Source organism: Ornithorhynchus anatinus, chromosome 10 (assembly GCF_004115215.2).
Source record: "Ornithorhynchus anatinus isolate Pmale09 chromosome 10, mOrnAna1.pri.v4, whole genome shotgun sequence".
In the NCBI taxonomy this organism is placed as follows: Eukaryota; Metazoa; Chordata; class Mammalia; order Monotremata; family Ornithorhynchidae; genus Ornithorhynchus; species Ornithorhynchus anatinus.
This window is the reverse complement of record NC_041737.1, coordinates 5,942,406-5,962,954: the sequence shown is the minus strand read 5'-3', so window position 1 is coordinate 5,962,954 and position 20,549 is coordinate 5,942,406. Positions and strand designations below refer to the sequence as shown.

At 57.7% G+C, this 20,549-nt stretch overlaps 2 protein-coding genes across 4 annotated transcripts in view; one reads left to right on the top strand and one right to left on the bottom strand.

The window, feature by feature from the left end:
- UBA6 (ubiquitin like modifier activating enzyme 6) overlaps nucleotides 1-3,546 on the top strand; it is a 50,595-nt gene extending 47,049 nt beyond the window's left edge. For both annotated transcript variants that reach the window (XM_029073237.2, XM_029073238.1), the window contains exon 33: nucleotides 748-3,546. In XM_029073237.2, the coding sequence (XP_028929070.1) occupies nucleotides 748-883 (136 nt within the window). In that variant the 3' untranslated portion in view covers nucleotides 884-3,546. The remainder of the gene's footprint in view (nucleotides 1-747) is intronic.
- Nucleotides 3,547-4,650: 1,104 nt separating this feature from the next.
- STAP1 (signal transducing adaptor family member 1) overlaps nucleotides 4,651-20,549 on the bottom strand; it is a 28,426-nt gene continuing 12,527 nt past the window's right edge. Inside the window, exons 2-11 of one of the 2 annotated variants that reach the window (XM_029073239.1) lie at nucleotides 20,110-20,184; nucleotides 19,040-19,153; nucleotides 17,999-18,055; nucleotides 16,132-16,301; nucleotides 14,279-14,407; nucleotides 9,239-9,308; nucleotides 8,285-8,381; nucleotides 7,709-7,807; nucleotides 6,368-6,427; nucleotides 4,651-5,452 (exon numbers count right to left, since the gene is read on the bottom strand). In XM_029073239.1, coding sequence (XP_028929072.1) covers nucleotides 5,439-5,452; nucleotides 6,368-6,427; nucleotides 7,709-7,807; nucleotides 8,285-8,381; nucleotides 9,239-9,308; nucleotides 14,279-14,407; nucleotides 16,132-16,301; nucleotides 17,999-18,055; nucleotides 19,040-19,153; nucleotides 20,110-20,184 — 885 coding nt within the window. In that variant the 3' untranslated portion in view covers nucleotides 4,651-5,438. The remainder of the gene's footprint in view (nucleotides 5,453-6,367; nucleotides 6,428-7,708; nucleotides 7,808-8,284; nucleotides 8,382-9,238; nucleotides 9,309-14,278; nucleotides 14,408-16,131; nucleotides 16,302-17,998; nucleotides 18,056-19,039; nucleotides 19,154-20,109; nucleotides 20,185-20,549) is intronic. The other variant, XM_029073240.1, reaches the window with a different exon arrangement.

Below are 20,549 nucleotides of genomic sequence, written 5' to 3'. Positions count from 1 at the left end.
TCGGGCAAGTCGCTCCGCTTCCCCTGGGCCTCAGTTACCTCATCTGTAAAACGGGGATGAAGACCGTGAGCGTATGTGGAACGGGGCCCGTGTCCGACCTCGTTAACTTGTATCTACCCGGTGCTCGACACAGTAAGCGCTTAACGATTGCCATTTTTTTTATTGTGGTTATCAATAATAATAACAACAACATAATTAAGGGCTGCAGGGAGCCCTCAATCCCACCAGCCGTGGGACTGTGAGCAGTTCCACAGCAAGGAAATGACCCGGCAGTTCGGTCCGGAAGGATGGGGCCCCGGCCGTGGCCAGCAGTCTGCCTCCTCGGTGGTTTGGGTTTCCGTCGAGCCGGGGGCCTGAGTGATTCCCCTCGGCGGGACAGAGGTCGGGAGGTCGGCAAGCAGCGAGGGGGGCGGATCCCAGATGCGACTCTCCGGGCGCACCCGGGGGAGGGAAGGAGGGAGCCGGCAAAGAGAGAGGGCATATCCGGGCCACGTTCTGCTCACAAAAACGGGCAACCAAACAAACTCCGAGACCGCCCCCGTCCCGATAGCGATTTGGTTGTTTTTCACTGGCGTCTGTTAAGCGCTCACCGTGTGCCGAGAGCTGTACTAAACGCCGGGTCGGAGCGAAGATAACGGGGCCGGACGGAGTCCCTGTCCCCCGTCGGGCTCCCGGCGGGGGGCGAGGTGGGCGTGCGCGGTGTTTCCGGAACGACCGCCGGCCCTCCGCTCCCCCCCCCCCCCGTAGGATGCACAAGCTCGTGAAACCGTCATCCGATAAGAAGTACGTGGATCTGACCGTGTCGTTCGCCCCGGAAACGGACGGGGAGGAAGATCTACCCGGTCCCCCCGTGAGATACTACTTCGGCCAAGGGAACGTCTGACCGTCAGCCTCCCGCCGGCGGCCCCCCCGGGACCGGACCCCGGCCGCGGCAACGGAACGGCCGCCGCGCGGTATTATGTATCGCCCTTGGGTGAAGCCTTAACTTAAAACGAAAACAAAAAAAAACGACCCGCAGAAGTCGGCGGTGAACCTCGCCGGAGAGCCGTCCGACAGCCCCCCGCCCGGTCGATCTTCAGAGTCCCTCCGTTCTGTTTATTTGCGCGTTTATCTGTCATCCCCCGCCCTCCCCCGTCTCCGGAATCGTAGGGATGTGAAGCGGCCACCCGGTGGTATTCGAGGTAGCCGAGATGTCGGGGTTGCCCCGGGGAGGGGGAAGGGGAGACGTTTTGATCCGTGGCTCAGAGGCCGGCGGGGCAGGGGCGGGAGCGAGGGGCCAGGCGCCCGCGCGGTGGGTGGACGGGGAGGAGGAGCTGCCCGGGGGCCGCGTGCGGGGTCCGGGGCCCCGCCTTCCGGCACCCTTTCTCGGCCCCTCCGAGGGTGTGGCTCCGCGGGTCGGATGCCGGTGTCCGGGGGGAGTTCGTCGCCCCCTCACCTCGGGACCTTCGTCTCAAGCCACCCCCGTCGGCGGCTGCCGCCTCCTCGTCCCCGGAGCTTCAGCCCCGAAGCCCACCCGTCGCTGCCCCGGAAGCGCCGCGACTATTCTGGGCCTTGCCTCTGAGCCTCGGACTCGGACAGGCCCGACCTCCCGAGCCGCCGCATTCGCTCCTGTCTGGGGTTGGGCCCGTAGCCCAGGTCCAGCCTGCCCCCCTCACGGCCCGCCGGGTCGGCCTGCCCCTTTAAAGGCGGCGCCCGTTTCCTCTCCCCTCGCCCCCGCCAGAGGCCCGTCGGGCTCCGCCTCGGACGCCGGGGAGGAAGGGCGAGCCGGGCGCGGGCAGAAGCGGCGGGGTTGAAGTCGGTCGGGTCACGGGACAGACAGGCTGACGAAATACTTTCCACGCACCGTTTCGAAAAGACGATCGTTTCCGCCCCCGCCGCTTCCTCTCCTCCTTCCCCCCGAAAGATAAAGCCCCCGTACGCTCAACGTCGTTTTAAGCTTTGGGATGCCAGACGAATCGCGCCAAGCGAGGAGGTGTCTTCGAAGTGGACGCCGAATCGTCTCGGCAGGGAATAGTCAGGCGTCGCTGGTAAATCGTTACCTCGGGATCGTCGTGCAGGCTGAGGGGACCGGCGGGGTGGACCGGGAGAGGACAGGTCGGAGGGGTCGGCTCTCTTTCTCTCCCCGCGCGGACGGACGGGCGGGCGGGTGGCCGTAGAGACGCCGAAGATGCGTCGGGGGTGGATGCCGCGTCAGAACGCGGCCCGCCGGGTCCGAGGACTTCCCCGTTTTAAGATTTGTGTGCGTATTTTTTTATACACGTGACCCTTTATTTATAGAGAAGTACGTTGATTTCGTTCGCGTCCGGCCGCCGGGTCGACCCCCAAACTCCGGCTTCGTGTCGCTCCGGCGTTGGCTCCTCCGAGACGTCGATTCCGTGAAAGGGTGCGGGAAGAGACCCGAGGGAGCTGGCGCCGAGGGCGCCGGTAGGGAAGGGGGCTGGGGCCCGGGCGCCCCCGAAGGGACGCCGACCTTCGCTACCGTTCTCCGACGCCTCTCCCCCCCGGCGTCGCCGGACGTCCCGGTGTGAATCCCGAGCTTCCCGTGACCCTCGACCTTTCGTACGAACGTGTTTCCCGGGAGGCGGGGGCACCCAAAGCACTGTGACTCGAAATAAAGCCGAGGGGCCGGCGACAATAAAATGAAATTTGCGTAACCGGCCCCTCGCCCCCGCCCCCGGCCGGCTTATCTCCGGGACGATCCCGAGGGTCTCCCGTCCCGGGGGATGGGGACCGGTACCGCCTCCCGGGCCTGGATCCGTCCTCTCCACCCCCCTCACCCTCCGCCCCCTCGCCGGCTCGAATCCCAGAGGGACAGACGCGAGCCGGGGTTCGCGCCGGGAAGTGGGAAGTCCTCCGGTCTGCGTCACTGTTCGGGAATTCAGAACTCTCTCCCCCCACCCCCCCCAAACACGTTAAGGTGATCGGTGCCACGCAGGCGTAAGCGCGAAGCCCTGGCACGGCGGCGGGCGTCTACGAAGCCCAGCAGGGCCGCGACGGTGGACGACGCCCGGCGGCCCCGGAGCCAAGAGCAGCCGAGGGAAACCGGAGACCGGTCGAACGATCGGTGGTATTTATCGAGTGCTGACCGTGCTGAGCCCCGTACTGAGCGCTTGGGAGAGTACAGTAGAGAAAGCGGGCCGATTCCCGCCCTCTAGGACCTTACAGTCCCAGCGGCCGGTTTGGCAGCAGCCGATAGTCAAATGGCACCGGCCCTCGATCCCGTCGAGGCTTCGGATCCTCCCGCAAGGCGCCGGCCTGGCGTCCGCTCGACGAGGGGCTACGTCCGTCCCGTGATCTCGGCGGAACCGCGTCCGTCTTCTCTGGGAACGGTGGCGGCTTCAGGTGAATCCTTTCTCCCCGATGGCGACGGGTTGAGATTCCGGGGACCCCTCTAGTGTCCGTGTGCGCATCTCTGTAAGTTGATCCACCCACAGCACTGACCGAGATACCCGATGAAAAGAGACGTTTCTTGGTCGTTTGTACAAGCGCCATTAGGTCAGAAGAAGAATTAATTTTTTTACCGATTAAACGTGATGAAAACGCCGACGACGGAGCGATCCTTCCTTTGAGAGTCGGGGAGCCGACGGGTCTCGGTCCGGGGCGGAAGGGGGGTCGGGGACCACCCCGTTCCACCGAGGCCTCGGCGGGGTCGTCGTCCGTTAAGCCCGGGGCGGCCCGAGTCCGCTCGCCGGCGTCGTCCACCCCCCCTTCCCTCCCTCCGACCCCGCGCCTCACCGTGGCCGCCGAGATTGGGTTGCATTTCCCGTTTCGGCTTTTCAAGCTCATACCGTTATCGGCCTCGACTCGCGAGGAAGTGGACCAACTGCGGCGGGAAAGGGTTAGCTTTCCTTCTGTACGCAAGGTCGTGGTCGGCGGAGCCTTGAGGGAGGGGCGCGATGGATGAAAATGGTATTTAACGAGGCCTCGCTGGGTGCAGAACACCGGACCGAGCGCTCCGTCTCCAAATGGCGGCCGGTCGGACGGCGGGCGTTTGTTCTTCGTTTAAGGGGGGGTCGGCAGACGGACTCCGAGGCGGGCTAGAAGCACGGCCTTCGAGGGAAGGGGCGTGGAGGCGGGGCAGGGATCTCGTCTCTCCCGCCGTAATTAAGGCAGGAACCAGTGAATATCGAGCGCTTACGACGTGCGGAGAGCACCCTACTAAGCGTTCGGGAGAGGACGATACAGCCCGATCGGCAGACGTGTTCCCTGCCCGAAATGAGGGGGCGTGTACGTGTGTGCGAGGGAAGGAGTCACGGGACACGGGTTCCAGTCCCGGCCCCACCGCTGGCCGGCCGCGTGACCTCGGGCGGGCTGTTCGGCCTCCCCGGGCTTCCGTCTCCTCGTGCGTGAGACGGGAACAAGACCGTGGGGGACGGGGACTGGATCCAATCTCGTACCCTCGTCTCTAGCTCGGCGCTTAGCGCATTCTGAGTGCTTAATGAACGCCGGAATTATCATTAGAGGGCGAGGCCCCGCAGCGGCCTCCTGGGACCGCAGGAGGTCGGGCTCCGTAGCCCAACGGATGCTGGAAGATTTTCCCCTTCGTTCCACCCCCAGTCAGGGAGACGAGCGTCCGGCCAGTCGATCGATGGTGTTTATTGAGCGTTTACCGAGTGCGGAGCACCGTACCGAGCACTTGGGAGGGTACGATACGGCAGAGTCGGTAGACGCGTTCCCTGCCCGCAACGTAGGGGGAGCGGAAGGGTGGGAGGAGAAGAGGAGAAAGCGGAGACCCGTAGGATGAGGGAGCGGAAGGTGCAGAGGACACCGAGAGACATCTCAGCCGGGGCGAACCCGCCCGCCAGGAGTTGCGGGACGGGTGGGGAACCAAGGGGAGCCGTCGGGCCGGCCCGTGCTCGCAAGAGGCGAAAGCTGGACGGGACTCGTTTGGGAGGGGATATCTTCGCAGCCAGTAAACCGAAGAGATCCAGAAAAGCGCCTCCGGTGAAGCCAGTTCAAAGGGTGAACGGAAAAGACAGCGAGGCGCCCGGCCTTTCTGAACCGGGGCGACGGTTCCCGGGTCGACGTCCCAGGTCTCAGCTCCCCGGGAGCGTCTGGGGCTCGAGCGGTCTTCAGGAAACACGCCTCCCTCCGGCTCGGGGCCAGCGGAAACCTCCGAGGGGGCGTTGCGCCGACCTCTGCTTCCGTCACGGCCCGGAGGCGTCGGCCCGGTGGGGGACCCCCAACCCCCACAGGAGGGTGACAGAGGGGACGCCCGGCGGCCGCACCCGTGACCCCGAACCCCCGGCTGGAGCCAGCCGTTTTTCCAGGGGCCGCTGGACGTTCTCCCGGGCGAGGAAGGCAGAGCTCCGGACGGTGGCGACCGGCCCGTTCGGGACGGGCTCGTCTTCGATCGGGGGCGCGAGGTTCCGTCCGCCCGGGCCCGGTGGGAGCCTTCCCTCGCGAGCTCCAGCCTCCCCATTCGTTGCTGGCGGCTCTCACCCTAGAACTGCTGGGTAGGCGGGGAAACGCGGAATAAACCTCACGAGCGAAGGCTAGGCGGGTCACGGAGTTTCCGGGCCCCGCCGCTACCTGCCCCTTTCGAAGTTCGACTCCGTGCTGCCGTAGGCTGCCTCGTGACCCTGGGCCTAATGACGCCGACCCTTCCCGAGCTGTCCCGCGCGGCCGGGGGAGAGATGGAGGACACGGCCCCGTGGTCAGGACAGTTCTTTCATCCATTCAGTCATCTATCGAGCGCTTAACTGTGTGAAAAGCGCCCTACTGAGCACCTGGGAGAGTCCGATTTAACAGCAGACAGATACATTCCCTGCCCACAGCCCCGAGGAGAGCGAGCGTGGGATGGCCTAGTGGAAAGAGCTGGATGTTGAGGGTCAGGCGACGAGGGTTCTAGTCCCGGCTCTCCCACTGACCTGCTGCGTGGCCTCAGGCCAATCACTTCACCTGCCTGGGCCTCCGTTTCCTCCTCTGTAAAATGGGAACAGGATACGGACCGTGAACCCCGTCGGGGACGGGGACCGAGTCCAATCTCATACCCGTATATCTAAGTCAGCACTCGGCACGTAGATAGCGTAATTACTATTTCAGGGCGGATAGGCGGCGGCAACCTCTGGGGCCTGCAGGGACCTGGGCAGCGCAGTCGGATGCGGGGAAATAGCGCCTTTTGGTCCCAGAGATTAAGCTGTCTTCCTTTCGGCCATTACATCACGCACTCTCCCCCTCCTTGTGTGTGTGCGTCTCTCTCTCTCTCTCTCTCTCTCTCCCACCCTCTTTCTCCTCCACTTGCTCCTTTTCTCCCTTTTTCCCTCTCCCGCCCCCCGCCCTTTCCTCTTCTCTCCCCCTCTCCCCATCTGAAAGCGGCCCTCCCACAGCCGCGACCGTGAAAGGTCGAAGGATGGAAAAGTCCCACCTCGGGCAGCTCTGTTTCCTCTCCTCTTCCTGCCCGCGGGGGACGGAGCTCTGGTCGGGGCTGGGTACGAGAGAAAAACAGAAACCGCGGTGGTTTTCGGACGGGAACCGGGAGAGGTTCTCAGAGTGGCGGGGGAAAGCGGGGGTCTCTGTGGTGAGGCAATCATCCCGTCAATCGGCCGTACTGAGCGCTTACTGTGTGCGGAGCACTAGACTAAGCGCTTGGGAAGCGCAGTATACCAGAGGTGGTAGACACATTCTCCGCCCATAAGCGCTCTTCTCTGCAGTGTCAGGCGATCTCTGTCAGCGGAGATGCCCTCTGCCCCCCCCCCCCCCGTTCCCTGCCTTGAAGGGTCTCTTCCCCTTCTCCCAGCTCGCCAGCCGTGGGAAGAGACGAGTCCCTCTTCTGCCTTCGCTTAGCGCTGTAGACGATAAACCCGTCGTGGGCAGGGAACGTGTCTAGCAGCTCTGCCTTATTGCATTCTCCCACGCGCTTAGTGCAGCGCTCTGCAGGACGCGAAGGACTGCTCGATCCGTACTCAGCGCGGCTCAGTGGAAAGAGCTTAGGCTGGGGAGTCAGAGGTCACGGGTTAGTATCCCGGCTCTGCCGCTCGTCAGCTGTGTGACCGTGGGCGAGCCGCTTCACTTCTCCGGGCCTCAGTTCCCTCCTCTGGAAAATGGGGATTAACTGTGAACCGCGCGTGGGACAACCTGATGACCCCGTATCTCCCCCAGCGCTCAGAACGGTGCTCTGCACATAGTAAGCGCTTAACAAATACCATCGTCGTTATTATTATTATCACTCGGTAGTACGGCCCAAGTCACTGACACCGGCCTGAGATCTTGGGAGATTACAAAAGAGTTAAGGTACGGTCCCGGTCCTCGAGCGATTTCCAGGCCAGCGGAAGGATCGGGGGGGAAGAGCGGGATCCAGTAACGACCCACTCCAGGAGCCTTCAGGCGCCTCATCCCAACAGCCAGCCTGTCGGAGCGCGCAGCCCACGTGGGAGCAAAGTGCTGTCCTCTGTTAGCCGCAGGACACCTTTGCCAGTCCCTCCTCCTCATCGGACTTTTGGGTCCGTAATTCTTCCGCTTTAACAGCTGAGGAAACTGAAGCCCAGAGGATACAGCCCGCAGCCTGACTCCACCCCGCGCCTCGACCTGCCAACCACCTGCCGTTATTTCCACAGATAGTTTCTCCTCAGCAGGTATCACCGGAGGTTTGGCGGGGAGAGGGGAAGTGAGGAGTCGGGATGCCGGAGCACGAAGACAGTGAGGTTCCCCCCCCCCCGCCGGGATCAAGGTGGCTATCGGAAGCGGAGAGAAGGGGGCCGTCTCTCACCGTCGGTGTAATCGTTCTCCTGGGGATGAGATGACATTTCAGCTAAAGGCGTGAGCGTGTTTTCCCGGGCCTCCGGCGGGCTCTTTGTCGAGACGGAGCCTGTAGAAGGCGAAGGAGAGCTACTTGCAGTTTCGTCCGGGGACCCGGAAGGAGCTGGCCCGTGATCCGGCCCACAGGTCACAGAGAGCGTGGCTCTCCCCGGCCAGAAATCTCGAAGCTTCTCTCTGAGGAGCGGGCCCAGCCCCACAACCGAGATCATGAGCCCGGTGAAGGACGGGGACTCTGTTTCGCCGGACTGTCTTTTCTTTCATGGTATTTTTTAAAATGGTGTTGGTTACGTGCTTTCCGTGTGCCAAGCACCGTACTAAGCGCTAGGATAGATAAAAAGATAACGTGGTTGGAAGCGGTCCCCGTCCCACCGAGGGCTCCCGGCGCACCGGGTTGGGGACATAGCAGGAGTTTAACGAGCGACACGACCAGCTCGCTGGAAAGCCCCCAACCTGGGCCCGTGTTCAGAACCGAGTGGTCCAGGAAGGGAGCATCTTCCGTACCGAAGCGGGGAAACGAGGAACGTACCCGGAGCCTCCGCGCTTCGATATATAAACGGCCTCAGGAGTCCTCTCGTTTCCGTCCTAAAATAGTCCACCACGCTGAACAGATTGGGGAGCGTCACCTGGGTAACGAGAACGTACGACCGCCATCGAAGTTAATCCTGGCTCAGACTAGCGGTCGGGCTGACCCCGGATTTTTCCTCCCGTACTCATAGTAATCACGGTCTCCGTTAAGCACGTAATACACGCCAAGCACTGGGGAAGATACGAGATGGATCCCACCGGACACGGTCCCCGTCCCACCTGGGGCTCGCGGTCTAAAGGGAAGGAAAAACTGCTATGTAGTCCCCATTTTACAGATGAAGAAACTGAGGCCCGGCAAAGTTAAGAGCTTCGCCCGAGACCCCGCGGCAGCCATGTGGTGGAGCCGGGACTCGAACCCAGGCGTCCCGAGTCCCGGGCCTGAGCTCTTTCCGCGGGATCTCGGTGCTTCTCGTAGTGGCAAGAGGGTGCTCGGAGGAACTGTTACGGCTACCCGCTCGGGCAGCATTCTAACGGTATTGGACGAACCCTCCGGCTTCCAACTGGAGAAGCAGAACGGCCCGGGGGAGAAAGAACACGGGCCTGGGAGCCAGAGGGCCTGGGTTCGAATCCCACCCCCCCGCCACTTGTCTCATACACTCTTTGTCCTGTAAGACGCTTCTGTTGGTGAGGCGAGGTTTAGTTAGAACTGAACCTCGTCCAAGCTTCCGCGAAACCACTCCGCTTCCCCGGGACTCCAAGTCAGAAGACCCAGCTTCTGATCCCATCGCCGTCACCGAGACCTTGGGTAAGTCACCTAACCTCTCTCGGCTTCCGTTTCCTCATCTGCGAAAAGGGGATAAGATCCCTGCCGGTCTCCTTATGTCGCACCTACCTACCCCGGCGCTTAGCACATACCGACAGCTTAACGGACGCCTTAACCGAGAGCATCACTCACCGGTTTTTCCAGATCGATCGTGTAACTGCTCCCCGTTCTTCTCACTCTGTAGTGCTTAATGTTTTGAGTGCTGAAAAAAAAAATGAAGACATCAGTCCCGCGATTTAGCCCCCACCGTGCTGAAAATTAAAATGAGGACAGGGTGGAAACCAGCACATCTGTCAGGTCATGGCGGCTGTGGGCTTTGGTTTCGAACGCGTATCCCGTTACGCTGCCATTTCCCCCATCTACTTTATCTTTAATGTCTGTTTCTCCCTCTAGAGCGTAAGCTCCTCGTGTGCAAGGAATGGGTCATATACCCCTACTCTCCTAAGTGCCCGATACGGTACTCGATACCACCGATAGATCGATCAATCGATTCAAGTTCAGGCTCTGCCACGGGCCTGCTCTGCGTCCTCGGCCAAGTCGCTCGACCTCTCCGGAACACCGTTTCCTCATCCGTAAAATCGTGGGCCATGGACTTCGTCTGATCCGGTTACCCCGAACCCGCCCCGGCACCTGACGTAGTAAGCGGCTGATAAAAATGCCGTCGTTATGAAAGAGCCCGGGCTTCGGAGTCAGAGGTCCTGGGTTCGACTCCCGGCTCTGCCGCCTGTCAGCAGTGTGACTGTGGGCGAGTCGCTTCACTTCTCCGTGCCCCCGTTCCCTCATCTGTAAAATGGGGATTAACCGTGAGCCTCACGTGGGACGACCCGATGACCCTGTATCTCCCCCGGCGCTTAGAACGGTGCTCTGCACATAGTGAGCGCTTAACGGATACCAACATTGTTATTATCATTATTTAGAGCCTCCCGCCGAAGCCGTAGGCTTCCCACTCGGCGCTTGGTACAGCGCTCTGCACTAAATGCTCAATAAACACTCCTGATCGATCGGTTCCTCACCGCCTTCCTTCACTCATTTGTCCCGTTCCCTTTCAGACCGACGGACGATCCAAAACCCAGCCCTACGATGGAGATTTCCAGAAAGTTCGCGCCAGGAATTCCTTCAAACAAGCCTGCCCTGACTTCCACGTCGGTTCCTTGCGGCTCATATCCGGAGTAGAGGTGGCCTACTCAGACGGAGTAAAGTTTCTAGATAAGATGCTTCCAACTCTCTCACACCTCATCCTCCCACGGGGTAGCCGGCCCCGTGGGACTCGCCGGAGAAGAGCATCTTAACGGGGCGGGCCTTCCACGGAACGCTAATCCGGAGCTATTCTGGTCGTGTCACCTGGGCAAACACCGCGACCACAGCCGGACTGGGGTTTCGAAGCTCGACCCGATGGAGAGAGCGGTGCTGAGAGTGGGCGGGCCGAAAGCCACTCAGTCCCCGCAAGGCCGAGAGCTCGTCGACGCCCACCGGCTCAGTTGCTCACCGTCACTGACTCCCGCGGTGTAACGGATAGAGCCCGGGCCTGGGGGACAGAGGGTCGTGGGTTCTAACCCCGGCTCCAATCTGATCGCCTTGATTCTATTCAGTTGCCGTTGTTTTTACGAGACGCCCTTCCCCTCGACTCTATTTACTGCCTCCGTTCTCGTCTGCCCGTCTCCCCCGATTAGACCGTGAGCCCGGCAAACGGCAGGCACCGTCTCTGTCTGTTGCCGGCTTGTTCATTCCAAGCGCTCAGTACGGTGCTCGGCACATAGTAAGCGCTCAATAAATACTAGTGAATGAATGAGCCCCGCCGCACGTCTGCTGGGTGACCTTGGTCGCTTCACTGCTCTGGGCCTCAGTTACCTCATCTGTCAAATGGGGATTAAGACGGGGAGCCCCAACGGGGGACGGGGACCGTGTCCAATCTGATTTGCTTGTAATAATAATAATGTTGGTATCTGTTAAGCGCTTGCTACGTGCAGAGCACCGTTCTAAGCGCCGGGGGAGATCCGGGGTCATCGGGTCGTCCCACGCGAGGCTCACGGTTAATCCCCATTTTACAGGCGAGGTAACCGAGGCCCAGAGAAGTGAAGCGACTCGCCCACAGTCACACAGCTGACGGGCGGCAGAGCCGGGATACTAACCCAGTGACCTCTGACTCCCAAGCCTAAGCTCTTTCCGCTGAGTCACGCTGCTTCTCTACTTGTGTTCACCCCAGTGCCTAGTAAAGTTCCTGGCTGGCACATCGGATCATTATTATGATTATTATCGTTACGCGACTTGGAGTGGTTTCCGACCCGCAGCGACCCCACGGGTATACTTTCTCCAGAACGTCCCATCCTTTGCCGTAATCCGCAACCTTCCTAACGGTTCTTCCGTTATCGTCGTCATGGTCTCTGTCCGTCTGGAGACCATAGCGCCGTCTAGACCGTCTAGAGCCCGGGCTTGGGAGTCAGAGGTCGTGGGTTCGAATCCCAGCTCTGCCACTTGGCAGTTGGGTGACCGTGGGCAAGTCACGTAACTTCTCTGTGCCTCAGTGACCTCATCTGTCAAATGGGGATTAAGACCGTGAGCCTCCCTGCGGGCCCACCTGATGACCCCGTATCTCCCCCAGCGCTTAGAACAGTGCTCTGCACGTAGTAAGCGCTTAACAAATACCAACACTGTTATCATTATTATTATCTAGCTGCAGGCCTGCCTCGTCCACATTTTCCCTGGACTTTTCCTGGCATTAGTGTCATTAGCGTCCAGAGAATTAGTCCTCCTGATTCTGTATCCCAAATACGCTAATCTGAGTGGAGCCATCTGGCCTTCCAGTGACCACTTTGGTTGAATTTGGCACAGAGGAAGCGCTCGACAAATACCATAGTGATTCAGTGTGGCAACCATCCTAGGATTGGAAGACAAAGAGGTCTAATGTCACCTTCGCAGACACGGAAACGACCGCAAGTGAAAGCCTTCAAAAGGCCCCTAGCGGAGCGGCCGCAGGGCAGGGGAGAGGGGGCGGCCGATAAAAAGGCCGCTGATCTCATGATTTCGGCCGGTTCCTCTTTTCTTTCCGCAGAAAAGTCCACACCTAATTCTCTCAGCTTCTTTGTCCAAACCTCATAGAATAACAACGTTAGTGCTAATGTCACCTCTGGACCGTAAACTCACGGTGAGCAGGAAACTTACCAACTCCGTTCGATTCTTCTCACCCCCCAGTGCTTAGTACAGTGGTCTGCGTAGAGTAAGTGCTCAATAAATACGATTGGGTGATTATTCGTTAAACGCTTACGGTGTGCCAAGAACTGTCCCGAGCAATGGGGTAGGTTTAATAAAAATAATAATAATGTTGGTATTTGTAAGCGCTTACTGTGTGCCAAGCACCGTTCTAAGCGCTGGGGTAGATGTAGGGGAATCGGGTCGTCCCACGCGAGGTTCACAGTTAATCCCCGTTTGGCACATGAGGTAACTGAGGCACAGAGAAGTGAAGTGACTTGCCCACAGTCACACAGCTGACGAGCGGCAGAGCCGGGATTCGAACCCGTGGCCTCCGACTCCCAAGCCCGGGCTCTTTCCACTGAGCCACGCTGGCATGACATAATCTGGTCCCCCATGGGCTGACAGTCTAGAATGGAGAACGGATCCTCGATCCCCAGTTGGCAGACGAGGGGACCGAAGCACAGAGAAGTTAAGTGACTTATCCGAGGTCACACAGCAGGCACGTAGCAGAGCAGAATTAGAACCCAGGGCCTCCGACCTCCTGGCCTGTCGATTTGAACTGGGCCATGGTCCTTTCTCCCAGAAACTGGGCTCTTGGCTCTTGAACATTCCCGGGAACGACCGTCGTTCCCACCTACTCCCTTTCTCCGTCACCGAACCGTGGCTGGGCTCCGAGAACTTCCGCTTCAGCTAAGCCCTTGGCTAACCCCCCCTTCTCCCTCCACGCCTCCCCTGGGTGCGCTTGTCTACACAACCTCAAACTCTGCTCCTCTCCCCTACCCGGAATTGATGTTGGCGCCCGTCTTCCCCACTCGATTGGAAGCACCTTAAGGGCAGGGATCGCATCGACCAGTCGATGGTAGTTATTGAGTGCTTACTGGGAGTTGAGCACTGTACGCTGCCCGGGAGCATCTAACAATCAACAGACACATCCCTGCTCACAACGAGCTTAGTAGAGTTTTATTCTCCTTCAAGGGCTCGGTACGGTGCTCCAGGGGCCGAGGTCGGTAAATACTATGGATCGATCGGTCGATCGATTCCTTTTATATTCGTTAAGGGTCTGCTACGTGCCAAGCACCGTTCCAAGCAGGGGGATGGGTACAAGATAATCCTCTGGACCGTGAGCTCGTTGTGGACAGGGAACGCGTCTACCGACTCTCTTTTATTATACTCTCCTAAGTGCTTGGCACGGTGCTCTGCACCCAATAGGTGCTCGATAAAGATCATCGATCGACTGATGGATAATCAGGTCGGTCACGGTCCCTCTTTCCCTCACGGGGATCACGGTATAAAGGGTGGGGAGACCGGGTGTTGAATGGCCATTTGACCGACGGGGAAACCGAATTAGCGCGATGTGAAGTGACTTGTCCAAGGTCGCACAGCTGGCAAGTGGCCTGTTCTTTCCACTAAGGCCATGTCGCTTCCCCACCTAATGCCATTTGTCAAGTGCGTACTATGTGCCAGGCACCGTACTAAGTGCTGACGTAGAAACAAGGTGCCGCTACCCCCTCAGACGAAAAGCCAGGAACGCGGGGAATGTGTCTATTATATCGTTCTATCGTACTCTTCGTACAGTGCTCCGCACACAGTCAGCGCTCAGTAAATACGACCGACTGACTGATCGGCTCCTTCTTCAGCACCGGCAATGCCCGTCGGGAGCTAGGGGCTGGCCCTCATCTTGAGCCCCTCGGCCTCCACCTGGGCGCGGCCTAGTGAAAGGAGCATGGGCCCAGAGTCGTCAGCCCTGCGTTCTAATCCTGCTTCGCCACTTGCCTGCCGTGTGACCTCGGGCAAGTCGCCGAGAGCAGAGCGGTAATAGGCGTCCCCCAGTGCCCCCGGGATGCTGAAGCCCCCCCATGATGCACACGGCCCGAGGCGATGAAAAGACGGAGCCCCGCGGACAGTGGACGGATCCACTGGATCGGATTTGGGGCAGCGTCCTCCCCGCCCGCGATGGGAGAAATCCTTCTCGGCTCCGCGTACTCTGTCTCGTGGCGGATGGTGATGGAGAAGTTCCCGCCGTCACTCCCAGGCCTCAGGATCATGTTTCCGGAAGAAGGATTCTGCTCCAGCATTTCCACGGCTTCTTTCCGGGTCACGGCATAGAAGCACCTGAGGGGAGAGGCCGAGGGTGAGGAAAGGAGGATCGGTTCAGCGGGACGATCCGCGGGATCCGTCGAGCGCTTACCGTGCGCAGAGGCCTTGGGAGAGACCGACGCAACAGGAATAATAATAATAATAATATTGGTATTTGTTAAGCTCTTACTATAAGCCACCGTACTAATTGCTGGACAACAGACTCGGTAGACTTTAGCTCTAGACGGTGGACTGTAAGATCCCTCTATTCGTTCAGTCGTATTTACTGAGCGCTTACTGTGTGCAGAGCACTGGACTAAGCGCTTGGCAAGTACTACTGGGCACCGGATAGAGACAATCCCTACCCAACGACGGGCTCACGGTGTAGGAGGGGGAGACAGACACCAGAACAAAACAAGTGGACCGCAAGCTCACTGCGGACAGGGATTGGGACTACCCGTTCCGTCGTAATGTACTCTCCCAAGCATTTAGTACATCGCTCTGCATACGGGAATCAAGCGATTCATACCACTGATTGACTGATTGACTGACCGGTCCCCTGCCCACAGAGAGATTGGTTTCTAGAGAAGCAGCCTGGCCTAGTGGAAAAAGCACGGGCCTGAGAGTCAGAGGACTCGGGTTCTAATTCTGCCTACGTCACCTGTCTGCTGTGCGTGACCTCCGGCAAGTCCCTTAAGTTCCTTCATCAGCCAAATGGGTATTCGATCCGTTCTTCCTCCCGCTTAGACTGCGAGTCCCCTATGGGGCCTGATTATCATGTATCTACCCCAAAGATTAGTACAGTACTTACTGGGTATATAGTAAATGTTCAACAAATGCCACAATTATTATTATTATTATTATCATTCATGCGGGTTACTAATTAAAACAGGGCCAGGGCGATCCGGGATCCAGCCCGTGGCAATTTATTAAGACTGAGTCCCATGTGGGACAGGTCCCGTGACAGGAAATGAAGGCACAGAGAAGTTAAATGATTTTAACGATTATAGTGTGACTACCCCAGCGCTCAGTACAGTGCTTGGCACCTAGTAGGTGTCTAACAAAAGCCATAATCGTTATTATTATCATTAGTCAGTGGCATTTACTGAGTGCTTACTGTGTGCAGAGCACTGTATTTAACGGAGTCGGTAGACACGTTCCTTGCCCACAACGAACTTACTGCTTGCTGTTTCTCGGCCCGTTGTGGCTTCTGTTGTACTCTCCCAAGCGCTTAGCCCAGAGTTTCTTCGATCAATCGAATTTAGTGAGCAATTACCATGTGCGCTGAGCGCTTGGGAGAGTACAGTATAACAGAGGTGATGGACACGTTCCCTGCCCACAAAGAACTTAGTCTAGAGGGAGAGAAAGACATTAATGTGAATAAATTGCGGACGCGTGCATTAGTGCTGCGGAGCTGAGGGAAGGGTGCAAATCTAAATGAAAGGCTGATTAATTAATTGATTAATGTTGGTATTTGTTAAGCGCTTACTATGTGCAGAGCACTGTTCTAAGCGCTGGGGTAGATACAGGGTCATCAGGTTGTCCTATGTGAGGCTCACAGTCTTCATCCCCATTTTCCAGATGAGGTCACTGAGGCCCAGAGAAGTGAAGTGACTCGCCCACGGTCACCCAGCTGACAAGTGGCAGAGGTGGGATTCAAACCCGTGACCTCTGACTCCCAAGCCCGGGCTCTTTCCACTGAGCCACGCTGCTTAGGGGGAGGTGCTCAATAAATGGTCCCGACTGACAGACGGACTTACCCGGGCTTCGGGTTCTCTACATCGCTGTAGTCTTCGGAGGGCGACTTCTCTCCGGCCTCCGGAGGGTCCGGGGTCTGCCTCGCCTCGCTTCTTCTTTTCTTCTCCCTCTGCAGCACTTCCTGCAGTCGGATCATCTGTCCCGGGGGCAGGGACAGCTGAGGAAGGGACAGCTGAGAGACGGACCAAACTTTAGCCAGGTACAGTGGAAAACCAGAGGCTGAGCCATAAGAATAATAATAATAATAATGGTATTTGTTCAGTGCTTACTATGAGCCAAGCGCTGTACTAATCGCTGGGGTGTATATAAGCAAATTGGGTTGATAATACAGCCCCTGTTCCACGCGGGGCTCGCGGTCTTAATCCCCACTTTATAGATGAGGTGACTGAGGCCCAGAGAAGTGAAGTGACTTCCCAAGCTCACACAACGAACGAGTGGCGGAGCCGGGATTAGAACTCGGGTCCTTCCGAGTCCCGGGCCCGTCTATCCGCTAGACCGCCCTGCTTCTCTGGAGGACATTACAGAGAAAGCTTGCTTTCATGCTAACAGAGTTTACTTAAAGGTAGAGTTTACTTAAAGGTAGTCTTGACTTCCTATTTCATTGACCGAACGATGATCTGATCAGAGATAGAGGAAGGGAATTTGTGATGGATGGGGTCTGTGGCTTTAGGGAAATCTCTCTGAAGGACGCAGAAAGAGAATTCCTGCAAGGAAAAGAGTAGATGACACGGCCTAGTGGAGAGACAGGTGGGGCCAGAATCAGGCACCCGGCTTCCAATCCCAGTCCCGCCACTGTGCTGCTGGGTGACCTTGGGCGAATCATTTAACCGCTCTGTACCTTGGTTTCCTCAGCTGTAAAATGGGGTTGAGATGGTTATGGCGGAAGGTATCATCTCCCTACCCCTTAGATTGCGACCTCCTCGGGACCGTAAGCTCGTCGTAGGCAGGGACTGTGTCAGTTTATGGTTATATCGTTCCCTCCCAGGCATTTAGTACGGTAAGCGCTCAACGAATGTGATTGAATGAATGAATGAATGAATGAATGACCTCCGAGTCGAGCGAAGACGGTGGGTCCGTCCCAGGACTGGGTGTATAGGAAGGGCTTAATAAATACCATCACTAATTAATTCCAACAGGGGAAGGGGTGTCCTGCTAGGAAGGGGGGACTGCAGGCATCTTCTCCAAAGGGAGATTATCCTGAATCTACCCCAGCCCTTAGCCCAGGTTCTCAGCCCAGAGCTCGCCACTTAGTAAGCGCTAAACAAATATCGGTTAGTTTACGGAAGAGGAAAATGAAGCCCAGAGAAGTTAAGTGACCGGGCCAACGTCTCACAGCCGGCTAGTGGTGGAGCCAGGATTGGAACTCGAGACTTCTCTTAATCCTGTGACCTTGTCCTCTGGGCTGTGTCACTTCTCCACTGAGATACCTGTTTCCGGAGGGGAAGTTTTTCTCAGCCTCTACTATGCTGTGACGGATGCGTATTCCCAGTGACCCCGGACTTCCCGGCTGACGTGCCGGGGGATTTGGATTCGGTTGTTGGCAGTAAGGTCTCCTCCAAAGAGGTGTCACCGTGGAACTTATCCGTCCTGCCCAGCTGAGCCCTCCTTTCTCGGTGAGCAGCCCTCGAGGAAGGGCGAAGAGTGGCCTGCTGAGACCGGTTCAATCCACCCGTTTCTGAACTGACCTTGGAAGCCTAGATTCTCTCCGATCTAACCGACTAGAGGTAAAAGCCGGGGGTTCTCGGGCCAGTCGGGAGGAGATGGCCAGATGGAGGGCAGAGCCTGAGGGGCCCTGGCATTCATCCGACCACTTCGTCAGGGGACCGGCCAGAGGATCATTCCGGGGGCCTAGCAGCTGGCACCTCCTACCTCAGTGACCGTCCGGATAAACCCCCTCCACTCCTCCTGGCTTTCGGAGTTTTCCGCCTGAAGGGAAAGAGAAGCGAAATCGAAGAAAACGTGTGAGGTTACTACAGGCGTCGAACCTCTCCTCCTTTTTTTGCTCTCTCCCTTGGTGGGGCCCGATAACCCATCCGTAACGACCGTTGACAACGACGGGACGTCAAATCAGCCCCGGGCTGCCTCTGAAATTTCAACGCGGAGGAAAGCCAAACTTCCACCGCTGATGAGGAGGAACCCGCTCGGGCCATCTCCTCCCTGGTCTCTCATTTCCCGCCAGGATGGAAAGCTAAACACACTTAAATCCAATCCTACACCCTCTCCTCTTGGCTACTGAATGTCCGTGTCTTCAGGACCGAGGAACGAGGATAAACTGTCACTGGAGGGTGGTTAAGGGAGAGGGCTCGGTGCCTCGAAGGAGCAACGAAGCTAATCGGGGTCACTCTTTCTGGGACGGCTTCTCTGGAGTTGAGTGTCATTCGACCGAGAGTTCAGCGGCAACGTATTCTGGGTCTTGAGATGGAGAGGGAAACGGATAGGCCCTGGGAAGAAAGCGGCGAGGTGATAGCCACCGGGTAGTCGTTTCTCAGCTTGTCTCTCGGCTCCTTAAAGACCAGATTTCCTCAGGTCCCCATCGGAGACCCTCAACAGGAAGTTATCTGAGATTTTTCATTCTCATTCATTTTTGTGGTATCGATTTCACTTGACCGCCTATTCAAAATATGCATTTCTGCTAATGGAAACCACAAAAAAACAAGCAAAGCCTCTAAAAAAAGACCACCCTCAGCCACCCCCGCAGGCGGCTGACTGAATTGAAATGTTTTTGTGGAAGAGAATTCGAAAAGGCTTCGACAGAGGGGAGAAGTGTCTGGTTTCACTCACCGTCTGTTTCCTAAACAAGATGAAGAGGGTCCAGAAATACCCGCCAAGCCCTCCCACAGAAGGGCCACGGCGTTATCTGGGGTGAATTTCTCTGGGGAGTGAGCTCAGCCCACTCGCTTCTGCACTCACCTTCACCTCTACTTCCTCGTCGGCCAGCACCAGGTGGAACTCGGCCGGACGCTTCCCACCGGACTCCCGGTCACGGAGGCAGGCCAGGGCCGCCAGGTCTACCTTCTCCACGTACTGCAGGGGGGAAGGTGAAGAAGGGGGATGGTTTGAGTCGATTCCCCCTGCAACGGCGGGAACCTGAACGATCCCTCCTTTAAAGACATTTTTCTGTAATCTAATCTGTCAATCACTGGTGCCGATTCTGTACCTCCTCCGTGCAACACCTTGGGTTAAACATTGGGGAGAGTACACGATTAGAAGATTGTGTTTCTTCTCAATCATTTATAAATTATTTATAAATGGCAGGAGGAGGATCAATAAATCAATCCATTTGATTTACTGACTGTAAATTCGTCTCTAAACTGTAAGATCATGAACTCACTGTGGGCAGGGAATGTGCGTACCAACTCTGTTAGAGTGTACTCTCCCAAGTACTCAGTACAGTGCTCTGCACACAGAGGTCAGTAAACACGACTGTTCGATTGCCTGATTGATAGAGTATCTTACTGAGTCTAGTGGAAAGGTCGTGCATCTGGGAGTCAGAGGACCTGCCTTCTAGACCGGGCTCTGCCACTTGGCTGCTGGGTGATCTCGGACAAGTCGCCCGGCTTCTCTGTGCCTCGGTTTCCCTCTCCTCTTCCTCCTCCCTTCCTCCTCTTCCTCCTCTCTTTTTTCTTCCACCTCCCCCCTTCTCCTATTCCACTTTTTCCTCCTCCCCCGTCCTCCTCGTTCTCCTCCCCCCCGCCCTTCTTCCTCCGCCTTCACTCCGCCGCCTGCCATCTGCCCCCAGGGACTCAAGGTGTTTGCCAAGCTCCGTCTGCATCATGGGCAGAAATTCGTTTAAAGCTGGGAAGACATAAATAGCAACAGCCCCCTCGTCGCCCCGTTCAGCCTCAACTGACGCACAAAAATCCCCTTGGGACAAGAGAATTCTTAGCTCCCCCCGGGCCCGGGGCAGAGGGCACTACTCACGTAGCAGAGAGATGTCCTCAGCCCCGGCCCCGGCCCCTCCTCCAGCCCCGGCCGCTTACCATGGTGCTTTTCTTATCCACGTAAAAGAAAAGTGTGGTGCCCCTGAGTTCCGTCCAATATTGTGTGAATTCCTGCTGGAAGAGAAGTTTAGAGTTTTCTCGGGCAATCTCTTGGACCCGAGGGGTACGAGTGAGAAAGATAACACATCGATGCCTAGCTGATCCCGGTGAGATTAGCAGGGTAAACCAAGGCACAAACCGGTAAGCCATTTACCGACGAAGGAAACCACCAATTGGAGTTTGCTCTGGGTTTCTGATTCGACTGAGCTGGATGGGTTCAGCTGGCCGGCCGGCCTTTCCACCCGGGATGGGCTTGACGGTCAGTGGTTACCGATCAATCAGTGGTATTTATTCAGCGTTTACCGTACAGCGAGTACCGGTCTAGATGCTAGGGCGAGAACGGCACGAGCTTTTTACTACTCGGCCTGTGGTGGTGGTGT